The 26,017-nt window shown below is 40.3% G+C and overlaps 1 protein-coding gene across 11 annotated transcripts in view; it reads left to right on the top strand.

Annotated features, from left to right (window-relative positions):
* The window catches only part of LOC121917279 (GREB1-like protein), a 148,398-nt gene that overhangs the window by 91,223 nt on the left and 31,158 nt on the right, over positions 1-26,017 (top strand). For all 11 annotated transcript variants that reach the window (XR_006100994.1, XM_042443070.1, XM_042443072.1 and 8 more), the window contains 9 exons: positions 859-1,051; positions 3,682-3,815; positions 7,292-7,631; positions 10,551-10,666; positions 13,854-14,098; positions 16,004-16,557; positions 20,400-20,502; positions 21,654-21,809; positions 25,391-25,530. Coding sequence is in view for 10 of the 11 variants with exons in the window: in XM_042443070.1 (XP_042299004.1) it covers positions 859-1,051; positions 3,682-3,815; positions 7,292-7,631; positions 10,551-10,666; positions 13,854-14,098; positions 16,004-16,557; positions 20,400-20,502; positions 21,654-21,809; positions 25,391-25,530 (1,981 nt within the window). In the remaining variant the exon portion in view is untranslated. The remainder of the gene's footprint in view (positions 1-858; positions 1,052-3,681; positions 3,816-7,291; positions 7,632-10,550; positions 10,667-13,853; positions 14,099-16,003; positions 16,558-20,399; positions 20,503-21,653; positions 21,810-25,390; positions 25,531-26,017) is intronic.

Below are 26,017 nucleotides of genomic sequence, written 5' to 3'. Positions count from 1 at the left end.
AATAAATAAATCTTTGGAACATGTCTGCCCTAGGTGATATTGCCAAGAAACCTGGTCTTAATATTGCCGTGGGGTTAGCATGGACCCACAGTTAGAAGCTGATAATTATAACTATTAGGAAACAAGTAAGAGTACAGAAAATGGCAGTGTTTCTTCATGACAAAGATTCTGCTTGTCATGTATTATACAATGTTATGGCATGCATTAAAATATAGAATATTGCAGATAGGAAAGAAAAAACTTCCTGGATCCACTGGTCCACTTTTGTAATAGTTCCTTTTCTGTATTCCACCATGGGTTTCTAGTATCCTACTCCATTCATTTTGTATGATGCATTGTCATCAGTGACTGGTTTGAGATTGTGTCATGCAAAATGTCATGCCAAATCTACATCTCAGAGGTATAAGAAAAACTTGTGAAATGTCATGTTTTGCTTATACCTCTGAAATGTAGATTTGACGTAGACTGATTAGGCATGGACCACACCCCACATTGAGGCATATCAGTTACTCTCTTCTGATTCATACTTTCTAATTTTACTAAGCCTCCTCAACTACTTGAAAAATCCTTGAAATTGAGTGGTATAATATTGATCACCTTCACACCCTTATGGCTTGACACTACAGAGACATTCTCCATATAGTTCATACCAATTGCAGTTTTTAAGCATGTAGAACACAACCAAGGTTTGAATGAAATGTACTTTTATTATTTTGTAGAGATTAGTTGGAGGGGAAGCTTCTAAATATTATGCCCTGATTTTTTGTGGACCAAGTGATTCCTGTAATTTTAATCTTTGAAAAATCTCTGGATTATGGAAAAGAATGTAAAAATTGTATATTTTATCTCTTCTCTTAGTGCCATTTCAAGCTCTCTCTCCCATGGAGAGCCTAGCTATGGATTTGCAGACAGAGTGATAAATTGCAGAGAGGTCCTTGAAGCTTTCAATCTCCTTGTTCTCCAAGTGAGTTCTTTCCCATATGGCCTTCAAACAATTCAGTCCAGAATCAGTTCGGCCAATGAAGTACACTGGATACAATTTGGCAATATGGTAAGAGACTAAATTTTGTAAATACAATGAAGTTCTTGGGAACTGTTTACATGCTCATGTAAGCATCTTTGGCCTTTAACCATAGTGGTGTTACAGAGGAAGGAAATATTTTCTATGCTGATATAATAAAGTCTGTATGCTTTCCTTCAGTAGCCAATCAGTATTTCCTGATCACATTAAAAAAGAACAAAACAGTAAATTTTACAAAACACCCAAATGAATATAAGGACAATATAAAAGGATTCAATCAATAAAAAAATTAAAAGAATTTAAAATTGTAAATGTTAACAGTGTGGAAATGTCTATGAATATATAAAGGTTTTTGCCTGGCACTGCATTAATAGTGAAGGTAATGCCAGAGAAGCTTTCTAGTGGAGCTTATACTCATAGATTAGATGCCCCCACCAAAGGTGTCACAGCTATAGATTAGGTGTTGCTACCCAAAAGACACATGGAGTAGAAATCCTTGTATTCAGCCCAAACTTGGCAAATGGGTCCTTGAACAGTCTAGGGAAATATCCAGTCTTCAGTCTTGTTAGGTTTCTTGAGATCAGTTTCAAATGTTGTGCCTAACGATGTGGACAAGACAGCTGAATCACTCGGTCCCACCACATGTAAGACTGATTACTGGCCATGTTGGCTGATACGGTAAAATAATAGTGGATTAATCAGATGGGTGCAAGGGAAGGTGGCTGTCACATTGAAAGAGGGCAGACTCTCCCCTGAAGAGGACTTCCCTTTCCTATGTATTTGAAATTCTGCTCCATTGTAAAAATCTCCTTTGGGGCAAGGTGCTTTAAGTGTGTGATCACTGGCCAACTTCAGATGTTCTTCGAGAAAGCAGATTATCTGGACCCACTTCCATCTAGTTTCAGGCCACCATTTGATATTGAAACATACTGAATATTCCTAACAGCCTACTCTAGGTGAAACACAAGGGGTATGCTGCCCTGTTGATTCTCAGTGTCTTTTGATACGATTGACCAAGGTATCCTACTGGACTGGATCTATGAGATGAGAGTAGGAAGCCCTGTTTTGTGGTTGTTTCACTCCTGTCTACGGACTGATTCCAGAGAGTAGCAATGGAATGGGGAGGGGGCAGTGGTGGGAATCTGTTAGATCCATTGTTGTTAACCTGTACATGTCACAGGGTTTCAGTCTATCTCCCATGCTGTTCAATAGCTATATGAAACCACTGGATGAAGTGATTAGGAATTATGGGTTTTGTGGCACCACTATGTTCTACTTCTCCATGTGATCAGATTAGCTAGAACTGTACAGGTGCTGGACTAGTGCATGGATGCTGTAGTGCAGAGGTTGGCAACCTCCGGCCCGTGGGCCGGATGCGGCCCGCGGAGGCCTTTGAGCCGGCCCCTGGCTGCTCCTGCTGCTGCCGCCAGTTGCAGTTTTTCCCCGCTCTGGGCGCCGCCATTTTGGGCAAAAAATGGTGGCAAAGTCTCTCGCAACCTCAGGGAAGGTCGCGTGAGATTTCACCGCCATTTTTCCCCAAAAAATGGCGGCGCCCAGGGCTCCAACGGTGACCGCGGGCCCCTGGGAGGCCAGTTTCCGTCGCAGGGGCCCTCCAGGAGGGCTCCGGCGGTGGCAGCGGGCCCCTGGGAGGCCAGTTGCCGTCGCTGGGGCCCTCTAGAAGGGCTCTGTCGGCGGCAGCGGGCCACTGGGAGGCCCGTTGCCTCCGCTGGGGCCCTCCAGGATGGCTCCGATGGCAGCAGCGGGCCCCTGGGAGGCCAGTTGCCGTCGCTGGGGTACTCCAGGAGGGCTCCGCCAGCGGCAGCAGGCCTCTGGCATCAGAGGCCGGCAAAGAAGGGGAGGCCTCCAGCGCTGGCGGTCCCCGCCGGCTCTTTCCCGGCTTCTGACAGGGCCTTGGGCCCTGTCAGGGGCCAGCAAAGAGGAGGTGGCCTGGCCCCTGGGGGGTGGAAGCTCCGCCCCGAGGGTGGTAGCTCCACCCCCAGAGTGGGAGCTCTGCCCCCGGAGGGTGGAAGCTCCGCCCTGGAGGGTGGAGGCTCCACCCCCCGCACGCGGCCCCTCCCCCGGGGGGGGGAGCCCCCCCCCCCCGCCTCCGGCCCCCCAGTTGTCTGAGGGACAGCAACCTGGCCCCCAGCTCAAAAAGGTTGCCTACCCCTGCTGTAGTGGGTTGGATGAGGGCTAATAAATTGAAGATGAATTCTGATAGAATGATAAGTCTATAGATTTGTGGTTTCCAGGGCCAGAACTGGGTAAGTGATATTCCTTGTATGGAGTTAATTCTTCATCAGGAACTACAGGTATATATATGTAGCTTTGGGAGTTTTCCTACATCCATCTCTCTGTTACAGGAGGCCCAGAAGGACTCTGTGATTGGAGACAGCTTTAACTGTCCCACCAGCTATGGTCATTCCTGGGCAGGTATAACCTTGCCATAGCAGTTCATGTTCTGAAAAAAAGTGAGGTTGTGGCTTCATTAGAGCATGTATTTATATAATGAATATGATCAAAAGAGGTTTTTGTAAGATTATAAGACTGGTCATGTTCATTTGAATGGCTGAGGAGAAGAATATGCTATTTTTGAATGTAAAACAAATATAAATCATTTATAACAATTTCTTTGCTTGTGATGTCTCCATTTGGAACAGGAGGAGCTTAGCCAAGATGAGAAGCTTTATTTTGGCTTGAATGAATACAGCAAGTCTCTCCAATGGGGAATTACAAGCCCACTTCTGAGATGTGATGAAACCTTTGAAAAAATGGTGAATACACTCTTAGAGAGGTATATGCTTTTGGAATAGTCTTTAAATGGAGACATGGGTTTGGTTGTGCAGAAGGCTATAAGAAAGGATTAGTCTCAAATATCATATGCATGTATTTGTACTGAAAAAAATTCACTAGTACCATTATTAGATACACTGTTTAACAAAGCACTAAAGTTAGAATTGAAGAATCCATTGTATTCCCCATTGCCATGTATGAATGTGGGAGATGGACAGTGAAGAAAGTGGATAAAGAGGAAATCAACTCATTTGAGATGTGGTGCTGGAGAAGAGTGCTGAGGATACCGTGGAGAGCCAAAAAGACAAGCAAATGGGTCCTTGAACAAATCAGGCCTGAACTCCCCCTGGAAGCCAAGATTATTAATCTAAGGTTGTTGTACTTTGGCCACGCCATGAGAAGGCATAGCTCATTGGAAAAGACAATAATGCTAGGAAATGTGGAAGACAGTAGAAAGAGAGGAAGACTACACACCAGATGGCTAGACTCAATTATGGAAGTCACAGGCCTGAATCTACATGACCCAAGCAGAGCAGTGAAGGATAGTGGTGCTTGGCGATGTCTCATCCACCAGTTGCCATGAGTTGAGGTCAACTGGAGAGTGGTTAACAACAACAACAACAACAAACATGTATTATGAGGGACCACTTGACCTCCTAGACCTAAATCCAATAGTCAACCCTGGTTGAGGTTAGCAGTTCCTCTTAGGCCTTATAGCCTTGCCTAGTCACTGTAGTCTGAATTTAGAAACCCTTTTGATAATATCACATGCTTCTAAGCTTTGTCTTGCAACCTCTTGGAACTGGGATTTTAGCATACTAGTTTTATATAATTCTCTTCCTAAGGATTTAAAGCATGAACAAACAGTACTGAGTTTCTGATGAATGTCAAAAGCTTTGTGCAAAAGATCTTACAGCACCTTTGAGACTGTGTGAAAGAAGTTGTAGTATAAGCTTGCACCTGAGGAAGTAAACCAAGTCTACAAAAGATGCTACAACTTCTTTCAGTCTCAAAGGTGCTGCAAGATCCCTTTGCATACTGATATTCCAGACTAACATAGGCCCAGTACAGATGGGCTTTTTAGCACATAAGGAATACATGCTTGGGTTGCCTCGGGGCATCACTTACAGACGCCTCGCAACACTAGCACATATTCCGTACGTCAAAATGGCGGTGCCCTGTACAAATGGGTGCTGTTATTTTGATGCAATGGATGCTTAGCATCTGCATTTCGTGATGCCATTGTGATGTTGTGAATGCACCATTGGTGCACTGCAGCATCACAATGGCGCCACAAAAATTACCTGCTTTCTGTGGCTTCCTTTTGCAGCGCGAGGAAGCCACACTGTTTGTCCGCTGTAGCTTCCTCACGCAGCAAAACAAGGCATGGGCAGACCACCCTTTTTGGGGCAGTATGTACCCTGCCATAGTAATGTCTCTGAATTCTACCCAATCAGAACCTTTATTATTCATGTTAGCCTTCACAGAGGTATGATTTTAGCTGTGTATATTACAGCCATGTTATTGCATTGATTTATGTCTCATTATTTTATTGTTTTGTTGTTGATATTTTAATTTTGTATACCTCTTAAATAAACCTAGTTAGGATAGCAGTTTAAGTGTAATGTCAACTTTGGACCTCAACTGTTGAATGTAAATATGAAAAATGTGGGTGGAGTACTGAATTTAAAATTATATTTGAATCCATCCCATTCTTTCAGCAATGGTACTATAAAATAGTTACAAAGGTGTTTATTATAAAAATTACTGCAGCATCTATACAAACATCAATCAAAAAACAGCATTAGTAATAGAATACATAAATTAAAAGCCATTTTAAACAGGTAGGTTTTCAGAGATTTTTTAAAAATTGCAGCTGAGGGAGTTGTTTGGTTGTTCCTTGGTATAAGGGTATCCTTTGGTCTCCAACGGGATGTTAACAAACCAACAGTATGATCATAGATGGTCCTTCGTCTACCTGGTCCCCACTAATTTGAGGATGGGTCTGTTAATGTCAAGCAGTCTGATTACTGTATATTCCCTCCAGTATCAAAGTACTTCCAAATATCATTTGCTGGTGAATGTAAGAGAGCCTGTACTATTGCACTTATGTCCTGCTTGTGATTTTTCCATTGCCAATGTAATGGCTGCTTTGATAATAGGTTGCCAGACTAGACAGGCCTCTGGTTTGAGCCAGCATGTCTGTTCTTCCTTCTTCATGTTCTTATTCTTGAAATGTCTTTTTAAAAAAAAAACCAACTCTAATCTCATAGAAGGAAGACTAAATTAGAATCCTCCATCATGTCTAATTTTCTTTAAGATCTCCTTTTCATTCCTACAGCCCAGTGTAGTACAGTTCTGACACTAATAGAGACTGGCAGAATTTAACTTTTTATCAATGCCTCTGGCAAAACAACATGGGCACTGATAATTTTTCAAGAACAATGTTATTTTATTTACTTACTTGTTTATTTATAAATCAAATGTTTATGTCTAAGATCCTCATCCCACAAAATGAATAACAGTGAAAACATCAATGAGCAATAAACTAAGTCACCAGGTGTGAACTTTGGAAATATTTCTGAACAGAATTCAATATAGATTCTTGATTAAACTAATAAAGTTGGACATGAAGTCTGTAATTATTCACAATGACATCTTTGTTACATCACTCTTCATACATTTAGTATGTGCTTCATATGAGTAGGATCCATGCTGTGAGTAGAATGCATAACGTCAGCCATCTCCCAGAGGAGCAGTTACTGAAACACAGTGTAGCAACAATGTGCAGGCTTCCTTTCCTACTGACAGTTTCATATGTCGTGTTCATTGTTCATTTAACAGTTACAGCTTGTCTGTAGAATGAGATTCTTAATTTGTAGTTTGAGTCACTACGTAAGGAACAGGTTGCTGTCATTCAGTCTTCAAGTGATCTCTTCCACTCTGTCTTTACCCTGGGATGGTACTTGCCTGATTTACATTGCAGTCTCAAACACACTAAGAAATGTGCCCAACTGAATCTAGTGAGATTAGTTTTTGAGTCAATGTGGATTATATTGCAAGATTATAATTATTTGGCCCATTTTCTATTCCTGATAGCTATACAATCTAAGGCTGCTGCCACACTGCAGCATTAATGCAGTTTGACACCAATTTAACTGTCATGGCTCCATCCTTAGGAATCCAGGGATTTATAGTTTGTTGTGGCACCAGAGCTCTCTGACAAAGCAGGCCAAATATCTCAAAAAACTTCAAACCCCATAGCATTGAGCGATGGCAGTTAAAGCAGTGTCAAACTGTATTAATTCTGCAGTGTAGATACAACCTGAGATTGTTTTTTTAAGCACTTTTATCAATTTCCAAGTGATGTGTAATATAAATAAGTCTTTCTTCTTCTTGTTGTTTGGGGTTTAGACCTAATTTCAGGCCACCATATTTTACTATGACTGATTAAAACAGAACTATATTCCTTTCAAGGTACCCCAGGCTGCACAGCATGGTGATCCGCTGCTATCTGCTTATTCAGCAGTATCTGGAAGCTTTAATGGCTCTCACCACCATGGCCTCACTCAGGAACCACAGCACACCTGAGATCCTCAGCATCATGGATGATATCATCACCACACCTGGCAAGGATAAGAATGGCCGTGGCCACATGCTAGTTATTAGGATTCCCTCTGTGCAGTTGGCAATGCTGGCAAAAGAGCGGCTGCAAGAAGCACGAGATAAACTAGGCCTGCAGTATCGTTTTGAGATCGTCTTGGGGAACCCGGCATCAGAGCTTACTATTGCCAAGCACTTTGTGAAGAGATTAAAGGTTAGCATAATTCAAAGGCTGTTTTGATTTTGTTTGACTATTATGCAGAACCTGTGTTTTTGAATGCAAGAAAATACCTGGTCCTTTTTTTTACTCTCTTTACACCACATGGAAAAAATGAAATATAAATATGCAGAAAAGCTACATATAAAAAGTTTTTATTATTTATTTATTTATTTGTATATTTATTTATTTTGCAGAAGTGACTGCAATGGAGGGGTGGCTGTTCAAGGTCTCTTCGGGGACCAATGTGGCTGCATACCTTTCCACAGTTGTCTACCTACAGTTTATTATAACTATCATTCCAATCTCATGAGATTTGCAAACCTAAACTGGCAAAAATCTGGAGTCACACATATACTCTTAGGGTGATTGTATTTTATTTCCTGCATCTGAACTCAGTCTGTGCATACAAGAGTATGATAACATAAGACAGTAATTTCCTATTGGGCAGAAAACTGTGTGCATTAACCCAGTAGCATAATCCAATTTGTATTGTTATCCTTTCTAGTTGAGGTGCAGAACACGAGGCTGTCTTACTGGAAGAAAGAAGTAGATTTCTAATAGAAGAAATAATTTCGATCCCCAGCCCTGAGAAAGGAATTAGTCACAGGTCTCTTCACAGTGGAAACTTCTTAAAATGCAGAACACAATATTGACTCATTGATCTGCTGTTAGGTGTTCAATTTCTGACCTATTTTTCCCCTCAAAAGAAATGATTCATGATTCACACCATTTGTATGAGTGGGTGAGAGAGCGGGAGAAAATATAACAGAGAGGAGATTGGATAGCTAGGAAAGGAAACTGTCACTGCTAGTTTTTTCTTAAGGTGCACACATATTCAAGAAGAGATTGTTAAGCTCACTATTCTCCATTAGCATCTCTATATGTAGTGAGACTCAGCTTCTTTTTTCTAACAGACATGTCATTGGGTGTTCTGCTTTGCTTGTTGTATGCTTGTTGTAGTTTAAGTATACATTCTCATCATTCAAAATATGATATGGTTCTGTTCACATGTTTCAATTGCATGTTATAGCAGGAGTGGGCAGTTGTGGTAGACGTGGGGCTAGAACCATCCAAGGGCCACATAGACTGGCAGAAATGGGGGCAGGAACTAGAAATGGCTTTGATTGTTATTAATGTTAAGGAGAGCAGATGGGCATGCAATCTATTCTGTGATCCTTTCACACTACATAGTGCTATGGTTCCACTTTTAATTGCCGTGATCCTGCCCTGTGGAATCCTGAAATTGGAAGTTCAGGGAGAAACATTTAAAATTCTCAGCGAGAGAGGTCTAATGTACCCCTACAATACAAACCACAGGATGCCATAGGAAGGAGCCATGGCAGTTAAAATTGAACCCTAGCACTACATCTGTGTAGTGTGGAAGGGCCTCTGGAAGCTTCCAGAAGAGGCAGTTCACCATTTTCACCCACAAACAGGACAACCTGGAGGTGCTGAGGCTGTAACAATAAATGTGAGACTCCAGTGATATGATACAGAGGTTAGCCTTGAATGAACCATCCTTCTACCTCTGTGAAGATTATCCTTTCCTACTATTTCCCTTCATTTCATGCTACGTACATGGCCATGAACTAGGGCATTTGGGAGCTGTAGTCCCAAAAAGGGGGGGGGATTCTTCCAATTTCTATCATCTGCAGACATTCAAAAGAGGAGCTATCAGGTGGCACCCTAGTAGGAGCCCTGGCGACACAGTGGTTAAATGCTGGTACTGTAGCCACAATGTTGTAAGTTCGATCCTTGAGGAGGACTCCAAGGTCCACTCAGCCTTGCATCCTTCCAAGGTTGCTAAAATGAGTACCCAGCTTGTTGAGGGCAATTGGTTTACAGATTGTCAACTGCTTAGGGGGTGCTAATTCACTGATAAGTGGTATGGAAATGTTGCTATCAGGTGATGCTTTTATATTTCATCTGTAAGAGCTACTTTGTTGTTGTTGTTGTTGTGTGCCTTCAAGGCATTTCTGACTTCTGGCAACCCTATCATGGGGTTTTATTGGAAGATTTCTTCAGAACGGGTTTGCCATAGGCATACTCTGAGGCTGAGAGAGTGTGACTTGGCCATGGTCAGAGCCACTTGGCAGATTTTTAACACTGAAAAGCATTTTGGAATTTTTTTGTATGACCAACAAAAGTTGCATTGTTTCCTTTTTTTCCAGTGACAACAGAAACATATATATTTGCTCAGACATAAGTCTCTGCTTTCAGTGAGGTCTTCTCCCTACTAAATATTTTAGTAAGCGATGGCTCAAAAATATCAGGCTTGCTTTTATTTTTTGTTTTTTTTAAAAGAAAATCCCTTATTTGTCCTGATATTTTAATTTATCTTTGGTTGTATGAAATACTGTGTGAATTTCTTTCCACACTCACACAAACACACAGTTTCTCATATAAAAGGAACTAAAATTAATAGAGTGATTGGTTCTTGTTGCTTTTCTCTAGTTAGTCTTTGCACTGTGAAAAACTGTTATTCATCAAACTTTAAAAAGGATCTCAGTGCATACTTTATTTCCTTATTGTTATTTATTTTTATGTGAAATAACCCTCCCCATTCCTGACAAGTGACAATTTTCTTCTTCATTTATCTTCCCAATATATTACCTTTATTTCCCCATGTCATAGGTATTTATCTAATGCAGGGAGATCTATGAATGTTCCAAAGCCATCCAATCAGTCTGCAGTACTCTCAATTCAAAATAGAATAACATTCTTTCTTGACAGGCCTGGATTTTTTTTGAGATTCAAATCTACAAGAGAGAACAAAGACTCTGCAGCTTGTTATTTCCAGGAAACAAATTAACTTGGATACCTGCAAGGGAAGAATGTATGAAAAATAAAGAATGTATGAAAAATAAAACTGAAGAAATGATTCCAAGCTTTCTGGATGTTCTTTTCTCACAGGCATGGAGAGGAAATGAACAGGATGATTGGTTTCCTCATACATACCAAGATTTAGAAGGTCTGCCTTGTATTGTTGTTTTAAGTGGCAAAGACCCACTAGGAGAAACATTTCCCAGGTATGATCTGAGTTAATCCATAGTTCAAGTATTACTTTAGAAACTTCTTAAAATATCTGCATAATCTCACATTTTATTATTATTGTTGTTATTATTATTATTTTAAGCTCCAGTCTGTTAATACTGAGTGGCACATTTATAATTTTCTTCCTAGGTTGAAAAATGATTCATACAAACATTTGTTTTGAAAATTATTGTTGGTCAAAAAAACAATTTATTCAATTACACAGGTTCTTTTAGACAGCCCTACAGCAGAATAGTGTACAAACTATTCTGTGTACAAACAGGCCTATAAAATAGGAATATGAAAATATAAAAACATTAAATCACTCTCAGTAACAAAACCATGATGGAGATTATGGCACAGGAATTCATGCCAAGATAGACGCAGGTTAGGAGTCTGGAGAATAGGCAGCCCGTAATCCAACCTGGGCTGGGATCTTCCCATTCTTGAAAAGCTGCTGGAGAAGCCTGGGTTGAATATGGGCTGCCTACTGGCCAGGCTTCCAGTTATGTGATAACATCCGTTCCAGCCGTTTACAACCTGCATCTATCCCAGAGTGGATTTTCTGTGCAATAACCTCCAAAGTAAAAAATCAGTGTTAAGCTTCACTGAAACACATTAAATCATCATACAGTTGGGCTTCCATATCCATGAGTTCTGTATCCATGGATTCAAGTATCCATGGTTTGAAAATATTTTTAAAATATATGAATTCCAAAAAGCAAACCTTGATTTTTCCATTTTATATAAGGGAGGCCATTTAACTATGCCACGGCATATACTGAGACATGAGCACCTACAGATTTAGGTATCCTTGGACAGTCCTGGAATCAAACCTCAGCAAATACCAAGGGCCCACTGTACAACTGATACTACATGTTTAAAAACTGGCAAATAAGTCTTTGTCTTCCAGCAGAATGACATCATCATTGGCACCAGGTGAGTCTCCCTTAAGAAGACGCTAATAGATAGGCATTCCACATTGCTAAGCCTGTTCCAGTTAACCACCTGCCTCATTCCATATGTTTGCAGGATCAGATAGGGATATAATTCTTCCCTAGTTTTCTACTCAAAGGATGTAATGAGTAATGTTAGCAGTTTTATTCCTGATATGAGAAAGTCTTTGAAAACCATTCAGTTCTTGAGGGCTAGTTACAGTTTTGGACTTATTCTGCACAATATTCATGTGTGTTTGTTTTGCACAGAAAACTGCATTTCCTATGAAGGAAACAGCATTTTCTGCACAGGAAATCTTTCTATGCAAAAATATTATTTTGGCACAGAAAAAGCAGTTTCTTGCACAAATAACTGTTGCTTTCTGTGGAAATCAGCAGATTTTGCACAGAATAAGTCCTGAATATTCTCATTAGTCTAGAATTCTTGTCATGGTTTCTTGACACTCACAAACATATTTTTCATCATTTTTCAGATATTTTCTTATATCCTTCCTACATCTAGCCTCAGATAATGAGAGGAGTGTTTGAGCTGTTGTGATATGAGGTGGCAAAGTAAACATTCCTTAATAATAAAATAGAGATTAACAATCTGTAGAAACTAAGAACTTTTCATGGTAGAAGGGTAGATGCTAAGATGCAAAGATGCTAAGAAAAAATGTTGCTTTAAAGATTTAGAGGGAAAGCAAAGCATGTTGCTCATCTTTTGAGAAGGGTAATCCATGGACCAGTCTTCTCAGCAAGATTGTGCTATCTTTGTTACATCCATTCTCAATGGTTTCCCCCTTCATACGACACAGAAACAAATGAATAGAACTTCACAATTTCCCCATGTCTTTAGCTATTTTAAGTGAACAAGTGGCTGTGATCCATCAGCAGACCACCAGCAATCATTCACTTCCTTCTCAGGTTTGAAAAAGGGAGGCTCTCTGTCTTCTGCTGCTGCCACACCAACAGTGTTAATATAGATAATTCATCAAGCCAAGCACAGAAAGGCAGCACAAATAAAGTTGTTGTTGTTGTTGTTGTGTGCCTTCAAGTTGCTTCCCACTTATGGTGACCCTAAGGCAAACCTGTCAAGGGATTTTCTTGGCAAGATTTGTTCAGAGGAGGGTTGTCTTTGCTTTCCTCTGAGGCTGAGAGAGTGTGACTTGCTCAAGGTCCCCCAGTGGATATCCATGGCCAACTGTAGATTCAAACCCTGGTCCAACAGTCAAATGACTAAACCACTCTGGCTCTCCCAAATAGAATTGCTCCCAAGAAACCATAGCAGCTGTCATAATTTTACCCTCATTACCTTTACTGCTAAAGTTGATGGCACTGGTTTCAGAGGATGTTTTCTCTTCATTAAATCTGATGTTAGTTTGTCATTTGTGCTTGTTCTATGATTTTCATATGCAATAAGACTAGGTTTTGCTTGTTCTGTTTCATTTCTTCTACATAGACTCACTCTGTCCCACAGTATCATCTATCAGCCTTCTAATTAAACTTGATAATTTTTCATATTAATGTTGAAAGATCCATTTTTATTGAAATTTTTAGTTCATATTTCTTTTTTTCTGTACAGTTTGCTGATACCCTGCAATGTATACATATAGGTATAAATCAGATTGTTACGCCCAAGTAATTTATGGAATTTATATAAGTGTTGATCTTCCATTTGTCTGTTTGGGACTTAACAATTGGATTTATGTTATAGTGCTTAAATTTCACCCAAACAAGAAATCTACATCTGATACTACCATTGCATCTGAATTCCCCTTTCTTCTACAATTCAGTTACTGGATACATGTGTAGTGATCAAATTCTTCCTACAAAAAATAGACCTGATCTGATTACATTGGTAATTTTTTGCATTGTGATATAACCAAAGCACACATCTGGCAGAGCACACATAATCTGTAAGAAATAATGAGCATGAATTGAGCAAGTGCATCTGTCAGAACAAGGTTTAGAATTTACAAATTGAATAACTGTGCTATTCAGTGCCATTCTAGAATCAAAAATTGATACTCTGGAATGTAAAATCCAGGGGAAATTTTGAATGGGGAGAAACCTGATGAAATAAGACTTGTCAGCAAACTGAGAAACCCATATGGTTGCCTAACTATCCTGTCCAAGTTCCCTTCTCTGGTATGGGTAACTGGTCCTTCTTTTTTCATACCTTCATGGAGAACGGATAACAGAATGAATGCAACTCCCCCTCCCTCCCTATATATTGATTCTCCAGGTCTTTGAAATACTGTGATCTTCGACTGATTGATTCAAGCTATTTAACTCGCACTGCCTTAGAACAAGAAGTAGGACTGGCATGCTGCTATGTTTCAAAGGAAGCAATTCGAGGGCCTATTGTGGCCCTTGACCTTAGTGAGAAGGCGCAGGAGAAGGCCAACGTTGGTGAGAATGATGCTGATGAGCTATCGATTGACTTGGAGAGACCTCACAGTAACAGCAGTGCTGTGACTGGAACTTCAGGTTGGTTGTTTATTTTACCTTTTACTGCTGCCATTGTCAATGAATACCGTTTGCCTTAGATGATGCTAAGTGGTCAGTTTTTAAACAACTTGGACAAAGCAGTGCAAAGCCTTGCAATTTTTGCAAGACAAAAATGAAACATGGGAATGAGATACACCTTTTTGTATCCTTGGGAAGGAGAAAGGAGAAGGTGGTGGAAGTGAGACTTTAAAGTGATCCAGACTGTTGATTTCAAGGTAAGTCAGGAGAGGAGGTGGAAAAAGTGGAAGGGGTACAGCTAGGGATTGGCAAATGGCCATTATGGTGTCCTTTGCCTGTTCAATAGCAGTTGTGTATGAGTAACAGATATATTATTAGCAATGGGCATCTGCCTCTTTATGCAGAAATCCAGAATTGGAAAAGTTAGCCTTGAATGTAGGTGGAAGGATTAAATATCTTTCTAATTTAGTACAATGAAAAATATAATACCATCTGTTTTTTTAAACCTAATTTTTCATCTCCCCCACCGAGGTGGCCTAAGTCTACAATTGCCATCTTTGTAGACTGAAACTCAGAGAGCAATGGTGATTACATCTGTCCATGTCAGAAGACTGTTGCCATAGATGTAGGTTGAGTAGCAAGGTGAAGCTCAGTGGCAAGCCTGCCATTCTAGTCTTTCATTGCCTCCAGAGGAAGAATACTGGAACAAGAGTGTTGTAGAAACTATGACTGAAGAGACCCAGATTCATATACTTAATCATTCATGACATAGATTGGATGACCATGGGATAGTCATACTGTTGCTGTCTAACTTTCCTCTTAAAATGGGGGTGGCAGGGGGAACTGTGCACACTGCCTTTAACTTCATGGAGGAAAGGAATGATAAATATAAATAACAAATGAAATGATTTAGTAATTTTCATTTTATAGTAGATTCTGCAGGTTATTTTGCAAAATGCACCCCCCCCCCCCGCACCAGCTTTTGGGTTTCATTGCTTCCTGGAGAGGAACCCTGTTTTTGTAAATAGGTGCATCAAAGTCTTTCAAGATGTATGTGTTCTTGTCATAATGCTACACAGAAGAAGAGAGCTCCATGTAAAGTGTTCCCTGCTGTGTATCTCTTAGGACTCATGCTTTAATCCTTTAAGTGTGATTGGGAGAAGGCTGTCTTTCAAACTCTCCTTAACCGCAAAATCTAGGTAGAGTTAATTCTTGTTATGACTGGTGCTAGCTGTGGGCAGGAAAGGATCATGTGAACCTTGCATGATCCTTTAACTATTGTTAAAAAATTGCAAGTACATTGGCCCTAAAAGGTAGAGAAAAAGTAGGAGAAGATGGTGTGAGGGAGGCAGTGCCACCTTTGGGCTTGGCAGCCTTATGCTTCCCTAGCTTTCTGGCCCATATCTTGCTTGCTTCATACCTTTGATTTATATCCCACCTTTCCCCCAATATGGCAACCAAAGCAGCTTTCAATATAAATTAAAAATATTTAAAACAGTACATGCTAAAAAGTTTACTCTGTTATTCATTAAATGGTACAGCAGAAAATCTGTCTGCCTGTCTGCCTCTGTATTTAGCCACTAGCCTTTTCATCTCCTGGGTATTAGAGCTTGCCAGAGTCCCATAGTGTGAACTGAACAATATTATTTGTGGTATTGTGTTCTAAATATTCTAGGGTGGAAACTGAGTGACTATACTCTGTACTGTAGTTTATTACGATATTGTTCAGCTTTTCTTTTCTTAGGAGGAACCCTGGTGGTGCAGTGGTTACATACTGGCACTGCAGCCACAACATTGTAAGTTCGATCCTAGAGGAGCTTGTTGGGGGCAATTGGCTTACACATTGTAAACTGCTTAGGGAGAGCTAGTTCACTGATAAGCAGAATAGAAATATACTTGCTATTGCTAATTATTCTTTTATTTTAGGTTCTGTAGCAGAAAATGGTGTGAGCTCTTCCAGTGCCACAGACAAATCTCAGAAGCCACCATCATCCCTAAACTTCCAGAATGTTGCCAATAGCTCAGTCAATGAAGCCTTTGCTGCTGGGGAGACTTTGAAACAAGAATGTGACTCTCTAGGCAACCAGATAGCAAGCAGTACCACTTCAAAATTGTCAGCAGCATCCTCTTCTGTCAGTCAGACATTCCGGTGGTCTAGCCAAACTATGAAGGAACACAACGCCTTGCGTGTGGCCTTACCCCGTATTGTGATTTTGTCTAAAGCTGCCTACTGCCTCCTGGGCCCACAGAAAAGTGGGCACCCGCCTTTCTCTTCTTCCCTCTTGCCTCATGCCGATGTGTCTTGGGTAAGCTCTTTGCGGCCTGTGCTGCACAAGGACATGAGCAGTGAAGAGCAGTCATTGTACTATAGGCAGTGGACTGCAGCACGGCAACACCATGCAGACTACAGTAATCACAATGAAACCACTGGCATCAGAAGCTTTCATCCGCGACGGCTACTTCTGACAGGACCTCCACAGGTAAATGGAAAGAGTAGTTTGGCTCTGCTAGTAAAGAAAGTGGGCCAAAATGGTTAGAAACTCAGGCCTGGGTTTAGGATATAAAAATTCATGCTAAAATAGTTACTGGAAGAACTGAGATACTTTGAAGTATTTTCTTCCATACATTCATTTTTATCTGTTTGTCTAATTCTGCTAATTACCTCACAGAATGCCTTGGAAAGAGTTCAAAACTGCAGGTAGACTTAGTAGTGCATTATTGCATGATTTTCCATGCCCATCTGTACATTACTCTGATTCTGCTGTCCACTGGAAGCCAATGCATGATGAAGCCACATGATACCTGCATGATTTCCAGAGTGTTGACTCCTGGTTGACCAGCACATGTACAGCAGCCCTGTTTATAAATAATCACGTTGCTTCTGCTTACTTCCTATTGTGGCATATTTGGTTTCAAATGTGTTTCCAGTCTATTCCTTTCCTTTGGTCTTAATGAACTGCCTGTTGGGTTTTAGGTTTTATCTGAAATTCATGTGTAGGTGGAAATAGCCTTGGTAATGAAGGTAGATATTAGTGCCAACATGAAAACATGCACACATCTAACTGTCAACAAATAGATGTGGAATGAATTTTATACTTTGCTGCTATGTAACCATGAAAGCTGAAAAAAGCCATTTACAGTCTTATGTTAATATCAAATATCATATACTCAGTTGTCCTGTGTGGTAGAAGTTAGGTATAATACTGTAGGCTTTCATTTCTTTTGAATATGTGCATTTTGGAGACTTGTGGTGTTTTCATAATGTTTGTATGCATGTTTATAAGTGTACAAGCGGAACCTGTCAGAAGCAAGTATACTGTTTAAAAATAGGGAGCAAGCTTTTTGAACTTCATCAGATCTTTCAAGAACCACAGTATCAGAACAGCCTCATTCCACCCCCAGGTTTCACCTCAATTGTTGCTAAATGCCATCAAACTCTATGTAAGCTTCTTGTTGCCTGTTCGAGGGCAGGGAAATGTCCAATTAACAATTTGTAAGCCACTCTGATAACCTTTTGGCTGAAAAGCAGGGTATAAGTAAATAAATATTATATTATTATTATCTCAAAAGAAAATTACATGGCTCACAAAACTACAAATCCCAGACTTGTGTCAAACGGCTTTATTTTTGCAATGCAGACAAGGCCAAAGTTCATGGTAACTCCTGGGAAAGTAATTATTGGTTCATTACTGCCCATATACAATTTCCCATAGTCTTTTCCTTAGTTCTTACTTAGGGAGAGAAACTTTCATTTTAGAATTCATGGTGGAGTGCGTCATAAAGTCTATATACTGGAAAGATACTGGTAATTTTTTTTTCAAACTGATTAAAAGCCCTTTGGGAGAGAAGACTAAAATCTGTTTGCATTGTTGAACAAAAGTAAAATTTTTGTGTTTGTGTTCATTTGTTTTGTGCTGGCAAATTATAGTATTGGATACTAAGCAGTGAAGGGATGAGAACTGGATGAACTGATACTATTTTAATGGATGTATGTTGTAATTTGTCCTGAAAATAAGAAGATAAATTGATTGATTAAAATCACCTAGGGGCTGAGCAGATGGGCTAGGATAGTACAGGAGCCCTGGTGGCGCAGTGGTTAAATGCCTGTACTGCAGCCACTCACTCAAAACCATAAGGTTGTGAGTTCAAGACCAGCAAAAGGGCTCAAGCTTGACTCAGCTTGCATCCTTCCAAGGTCGCTAAAATGAGTACCCAGACTATTGGGGGCAAATTAGCTTACAGTTGTAAACTGCTTAGACACTACTTAGGCGGTATGAAGCGGTATATAAATGAAGCTTGTTTTATTTATTCTGACTCCGGTACTCCCCATGTTGATCCTCAGGTCAGTACAGGGATGGGCAGGTGTTTACACGCCCATCACCATGTTGAGACCTACTACTTGTGCACACTTTACTGTTCTGTCACTCATACTTAGAAGCCCTCCGCTGCCACAGCTCATTTCTACATCAGATATGGTGACAGGGGGCTCCTGAGTATGAGTGATGGCACCACAAAGAACACAGGGGGCCATCTAAATAGCTGGGGGTTGCCATGAAGTTTCCAGAAAACTCCAAGTCAAACCCTGGAGTCAAATTACCCTGTTTACTCTGGGATCAGGCCATATCCACTGGATCCACATCCGGTCTGGCAGGATCAGCCCCAGGATTTTGATTTGCATTATTTAATGTGGATGGCAGGAGGCTAGGGGGAACATGGGTCTTTTGGCCTGTGCAGAAAACCCTCAATCTAAATTCCTGCTCCAATGAAATAAGACTCCAGACACAGAGTGGTCTAATAGTCTTCATATGCATAAATGGGACATTGCTAGGGGAGGCTCAGTTGGGCAAATGATGAGATGAATCAAAGGAAGACATGTGTAAAGAATGCTCCTCATCCTACCAAAGAGAAGCAACAAAAGAATGGTGGTGCTGGTGTCTTAGGTGAGTTAATATCTTTATAAACAATATTGATGGAGGAAAGGAGGACATAGTTATCAGATTTGCAGATGACATCAAAAATACATTGGAAGATGGAATTGGGGTTATAGCAATAGCAAGTAGCAAGTACATTTCTATGCTGCTTATCAGTGCATTTATGCACTCCTTAAGTGGTTTACAATGTGTAAGCTAATTGCCCCCAACAAGCAGGGTACCCATTTTAGCGACCTTGGAAGGATGCCAGACTGAGTCAACCCTGGAGCCCCTGGCTGGGATTGAACTCAACATCTTGTGGCTTGTAAGTAGTGGCTGCAGTACCATCATTTAACCACTGTGCCACCAGGGCTCCCTAATTCAAAATGACTGTAACAGATTGGAGAACTGGGCCAGTATTAATAAAATGAATTTCACTGAGCATATACAGTTGGCCCATGTCATACGCGGGTGTGCCTTATGTGGCTTCCAGCATACACTTGAAGCTGCACTAGAAGTTGAAGCACCGCGTTCCAGAAAAGGCTTGACTGGGGCTTGAGCATCCACATTTTTTCCCTTATGGGGTGAGTCCAGAACAGATCCCCTGCGTAAGGGAAGGGACGATTGTATATGCTGGTTCTACATTTAGGCAGGACAAATCAAATGCATAAATATAGAAGTATAGTGTCTACTTAAAGGGAAGTAATAGTTCTACTCGATTCTGCGTTGGTCAGACTTTAAAAGATTATTAGGATGATGAAATGTAACCAAAGGAAGGACACCAAAATAGTAAAAAGAGGCTTGTAAGTAGAAGGAACAGTAGAAGGAAGTGGTTATGTTTAGCCTAGAAGAGAAGATATCTGAAGGGCTGTCATGCAGATATCAAGCAAGCTCAATTTGTACTGTTCCAGAGGGTAGGACCTGAACCAGTGGAATTAAATTACAAGAAAAATGATTCTTACTAAACTTTAGGAAGGACTTCTTGACAGTAAGAGGCGTTCGAGAGTAGAATATGTTGTTTTGGAGTGTGGTGGACTCACCTTTACAACAGATTTTAAACAGATATAGGCCTGTTACAGACTGCCAAAATAAAGCTGCTTCGGGTCTCTTTGGAGGTATGCTATTTAAATGATGCATGGGGTTCTAAGAGTCCGGAGGTCGCGCCAAAGCCACACTCCATTCCTAAGCACTGGAGTGCAGCTTTGGTGCAGCTTAGGATGCATGCATCATTTAAATAGCATACCTCCAAAGAGACCCAAAGCAGCTTTATTTTGTCAGTCTGTAACAGGCCATAGAATTGCTAGCTGTGATTTCTTTAGCTCTAAACTTCTTCACGGTCTGAGAATTTACAGAGGGCTGCAATTTTTATTATACATTCTGAAAGTTTTTTTTTCTATTTGATTTTGGTTTAGGTTGGGAAAACTGGCTCTTATTTACAGTTCCTACGAATTCTTTTTCGCATGCTAATAAGATTGCTGGAGGTGGATGTGTATGATGAGGAAGACATTAATATCAGTAAGTACCAAAGGCCCATATTCATTCCAGAGGGGTAGTTCTTTCTCACAAGGATAAAGCTTCTGGAGTGCTCTTGGAAGAGGGAAGTCAATTTAATTTTCTAGTATAGATATGTTCATATGCATGGATGTTAAATCAAGTTTTCATTGACTAACATTCTTTTTTATCTCCATTTAACAACTCACACTAAAGTGAAGTGATTTTTGGAGATACTTGCTGAACTTTCTCAATGCCCATCTTTTGGGGGTTTGAAATTATTCAAAGATACCTTAAGAAATACAAAATACATAGTCCAATATAACTACATAGAACTATAAAAAGCTGTCAAAATAAACAATAACAGCAACAACAAAAGAACATGATAAAAGGCCATTATTCCATTTATGAAATAGTATGTGAAAATAAACATTGCCATGCGGACTTACATTAGAAAGAGTGACATACCATCCCCTCAACTAGCCAAAAAGCCTCAGAAACAGCTCTGCACAGTTCTTCTGAGCTTTGTGGTCAGCAGATGTGTCTGACTACATGTTCATAGCCAGACATGAAATGGTTATAAGGAGCACATAACCCTCAGAGGACCCTAGTGAATCTTAGCACTGAGATATCATCATTTCATATCTGGCTATGAGGATCTAACCAGATGTTTTTGCAGTCCTGCCTACCAATAGCCCTCGTGCCCAAAAAATCATATCTAAACATGCAGGATGTCTTTAGCAAGAAGTCAGCATGTGAGTGTCCTTAGTGATTTACAAAAAGCTTTAATAGTCCATTTTCCAGTAGTGATCATTCAGATGTTGCTGTAAGCGTGAAACAAGATCATGAGGGTGACAGCTATCCTGATGTTAACTCAGCATCTACCAGTAGCTTATTATCTTGAAATTCTCTCTTTAACCACTATGATTACTTCTAAATGGTAGACCACTATCTATGAATTGCCTTAATCTGTTTTTAAATCTAGGGGTCACGTATATGTATTCTGGTAATGGCTTACCTAAAATAATTATGCATGTAGAATTATTTTATTTTCTTTGTCCTGAGCCTGTAGTCATTATCTTTCAGGGTGTTTGTATAAATTACAGTATTGAAATAATATTTGTGGTGAGTATAACGTTAAACACTGATGTTACTCTGTACGTTTTATTTTTGAGGTCATGTAGATGACAAAGAAGTTGCCCAGTCTAGCAATGATCAGTGGCCAGATGTTGAAATAATCAGTAAAATGACCTTTGACCTAAGTGTACATGACCCTAAATATATATTTATGAGTCCAGTGTATACAGAACAGCTGCAAAAAATAAAACAAGGTAAGTGAAAACTGATTTTGGTGTTCCTACTCTCTGGCCTTTCAGAACACCTAAGAAAGCAATAGAATGATCCAACTACTCTATATGTTTCAATAATTAGCAAGAGAAACAAAACAAATCTCAAGATGCCCAAAAGTTGTAATGGTCAATGGCCAAATGCAATAATTATTTCAACCTCTAAAAAGCAGGCCTTGATTTTGCCATTTTATATCAGAAACAATATCTTTCTTTGCCATTGTATTTAATAGGACCTGAGTGTCCACTGATTTTGGGAGGTTTTGGAACCAAACCCCAGCAGATACATTCTGAGGGGTGCATCTAGACCCACCTAATGAAGCCTTGGCAGCGGCTCATAAAGGAGCTACATTTCGTGGCTCCTTTTTTTCTGTGCATCATTGCTGGCGCCATGCGGTCACTACAGCAACAATGGTGGGCAGAAAGGGGTGGCGTCTCAGCACTCCTTTCTCCCCTTCTGTATCCCCCCCCCCCCCGTAGTCAGATGCTTCTCCAATCCCTCCTCTCCAGCAACCTATGAATGGTTGTGGGGAAAGGCTATTGCAACAAAATTATGAAACCTGATAGTGCTTTGGTCATTGCAGAAGGAGGAAGAGAATACCAGTCTTTGCAACAACCAAAGAAAGACATATGCAAGCATCTTTAATAAGATGCTAACCATAGTTTCCCCAGCTATTTTTAATACCTTCAGAAACACTGCTTTTTAAGAAAACATGGGAGTTGTAGTCCAACCAAATAAAATTTCCTGTGCTCTGCTTTGAAAAGAACTGTCAACAGTTACTATTAGGGAGTGGATATCTATGTCTGTGTGAGTATTCAATCATAGGTATTACAAGGTAGGGTTCTTACCCTGCAATTCTTGTTTCATGCCCTCAAAACTGGAGAAAAGGGGCCACATCCTGAGATCTGGGAATGTTACACAGTAACAAAAAAGGCACATTTTCCACCACTTTACTGCTTACAACACTAGTTTTGTTATTTACATCACGTCATGTCAAAATGTCAAAATTTACATCATATCATGTCAAAATACATGTCAAAATGTTTATGTGGGTAAAGCAACCCAGTCCCTTAAAAAACATATAGAGGGAACCTCTGTAATATCAAGAACAACAAAAGAGGTTCTCCATTGGTGAGCCACCTCTTGCAACAATATTTATCTTCAACAAACCTTATATTTTGGGCAATAAAGGCTAACATCCCTGCTGGAAATAGAGATGGAGTGGATTAAAAAAAATGGTCTCTCGAGGTTTAAATGAGGAAACTGCCTACTTCCACTCTTATAAATTTGGGGGAATTTTCAGAAACATCAATCAGATACATCCATGTGCCTTTGAATGTTGGCTATATTTTTTCTACTGTCAGATCATGATATAGAAACACTGCAGCCTTTGTATGTTCTTATTTTCTCAGTTAGTGGTTTGAAGCCTTTTAATTCAGAAATTTCTGACGTTTCAAGCTATAGGCTACGTTAGTTCCCCATAACTTAACCTTGGCGGGTCCCACCCACCTACTAAACTGAACCTTCTCCTGCACCCCCCATTTCCCCCTAAATGCCCTCTAGGGGAAATTATTATATTTCTTAACTGCCTCTCCCTACGGATCAAGGCTGGAATCAACAATAGTTAATGGACAAACAACATTAAGGGGCATTCTCACCATCTTTTGGGGCCATTTTAAACCAAGGAGAGGCCTTTTTTAATAATAGGAAGTGAATAAAAAAATCTCTCATATACATAAATTAGCCCACAGGACCCTAAAACATGTTAGAAATATCTCTACATGCCCTAGAGATCATTTGGGGGCAATAAATAAATAAATAAATAAATATTGAAAAATTTTGCAAACATGACTTGTGTAGGGTTGCCATAATTGTCCACTATTACCAGGGATAAAATGTAGGACAAATTTGAGACCAAACTGTAGGACAACTGCAGGACAAAACTCAGCCCAAAATGTAGGACATTTAAGGTCCTCCATTTTTCTAGAGGCCCTCCAGACATGGTGAAAATGCCCTCCACACTCCCTAGAGCAGAAGATCCCAACCTTTTCTATGCCCTGGATCCTAGGAAATGTTTACTTAAGGTTCACACCCCCTACAAAACTAATACAACATGTGAAGATGAAGAAGTCTAATATCTAATTTTTAAACCACAGATTGAACTACATACTACTATGGGTGAACAAACAGAACTTTAAAAAATAAGCTTTTACCACAGGGGCTGGACAGATGGATGGCATCCAGCTGCCCCTTTAAAGGCTGGATCGGTGCCGTAGCAACCACATGCTGCAGCACCATTCCAGCCCCTAGAAAGCACAAAAAGGAGCCAGAAAAACTGGCTCCTTTTTGTGCCCTCTAAATAGCATCATAGCTGAGGCGGCACAGCTTTCTGACACCCTTTTGGTGCTGCATTGCCTAGATGCAGTGCCAGGGCCGTGCCATGAATCCACACGCCGTCTAGAAGGGTGCGCAGCATCATGACATGATGGGGAGGAGTAACAGCATCCAGCGTGCAGACACTGTGCCATGGCTCCGCCCACAGGCCGGCACAAAGTGCCAGTCTGTAGAGCCCCTCAGTGCATAAAATGCCAATCTAAACTGAGTAATTGGATTCTAATTTATACAAAAAAATTGTAAACTATTGTAAATTATACAGTTCTCTCCTTTTGATTAAATAGCAAGACTGCTATCTATGCAACATGATCACAAAATACCGCTTCTGAAGGCACACTGGGAGCTCAAGGACAAAAGCCTGTCTTTGTTGCACCCCCTGAAATCCCATCTTGCACCTTCTGGGGATGTGGGCATCCCAAGTTGGAACCCCTGCCCTAGAGGACATTTTGGAACAAAGAAAATGGCAAAAAGAGATTGTTATCACTTGAGGGGCCCTGAGGGCCATAAATATAGCCTTAGGCTATATTTAGTGGCACACAGACTGCCATTTTTCCACCCCTGCTGTAGGCAATGTACAAATACAATAATACTTTTCTGCAATGTGAGGTTATGCATTTATGTGTTGTCTTTGTGTGTGATTCTACATAGTCTCTGAAGAAGGCTTTAATATAGGAGTACGCAAAACATGGCCTGTGAAGTGCATGTGGCCTCTCAGAAATGTTTATGTTCCCCTCCCCCCCAAAAATCTCATTTTTATACCCCTCAAATGACTCTTTTGGGGAGTGTGTGGAACATTTTGCTTTATTCCCCTTGCTGGGCCATTTTAGATGCAGGAGAGGAGCATCCCCCAAAGGCCACGAAAGTGCCCTCAGGCATCCTAGAGGGAATTTGGGGGGGAATTGAATTATTTTACAAGTGATTGTGATTAGGGTATGACTTTTAGGTCTTCTAGGGGTTAATGCAGACCCCAGCCTCTGACACTTACTACCTCTGCCTTAAGAGCACCCTTAAGCTGAAACTTGTTCAATAAATAGGCTGTATTTTGAGTATCTTAAGATGTGTCACTTGTTTTTCTTGTGATTTCATTGGATGCTCCAGAGTGATTCCTGATTCAAGATTATTAGCATGACTTTACACATCTGTTGGCTGATTTCTTTTGTTGTCTTTGCAGAACCAAGCAAAGAAATCAAAGCTGAGGAACCCAGAAAACGGAATACTGTATCTATGATGTTGACAAAGTATGCAGCTTACAATACATTCCATCACTGTGAACAGTGCCATCAATACATGGATATAAATACTTCTGCTTTGGTATGAGCATTTGCCATGTTTTTGCCTGAGAAGTTTTACTGTTAGTATTTTTGCCCTGTTGATTGTAGGATTTATCATTCTGTCAGAGGAACCAAGGATCTCGCTAACAGAAATACAGTAACTTAATGCCCTCACCAGCCCCATTTCTCAGGACTCTTTTAAAGATGCTGTGACAATTTAGTGCTGTAAAGCCAATATGTAAGCTTGTACCGCAGAGCTGTCCTTAAAGGATGGAAGCTGCTGCGTTATATTTTGGATCCTATAATGTTTTTGTCTCTCATCACAGAATTGTCTGCCATCACAAGCACATACTCAAGAGGAAATTTCAGATATAGATTATTTCTATCACTTGTGCGTTCACAACATTGTTCTCCCTCGCGTATACAGTAATACTAGGGTCATCGAATGAACCTGAGTTATGGGAGATACAGAAGAGGTTTTTTAAAAAGCATTTCACACTATACATAGTTAAGTTTTGGGAATAACT

This window comes from Sceloporus undulatus, unplaced genomic scaffold (assembly GCF_019175285.1).
Source record: "Sceloporus undulatus isolate JIND9_A2432 ecotype Alabama unplaced genomic scaffold, SceUnd_v1.1 scaffold_14, whole genome shotgun sequence".
In the NCBI taxonomy this organism is placed as follows: domain Eukaryota; kingdom Metazoa; phylum Chordata; class Lepidosauria; order Squamata; family Phrynosomatidae; genus Sceloporus; species Sceloporus undulatus.
This window is presented reverse-complemented; position numbering and strand designations above follow the sequence as displayed.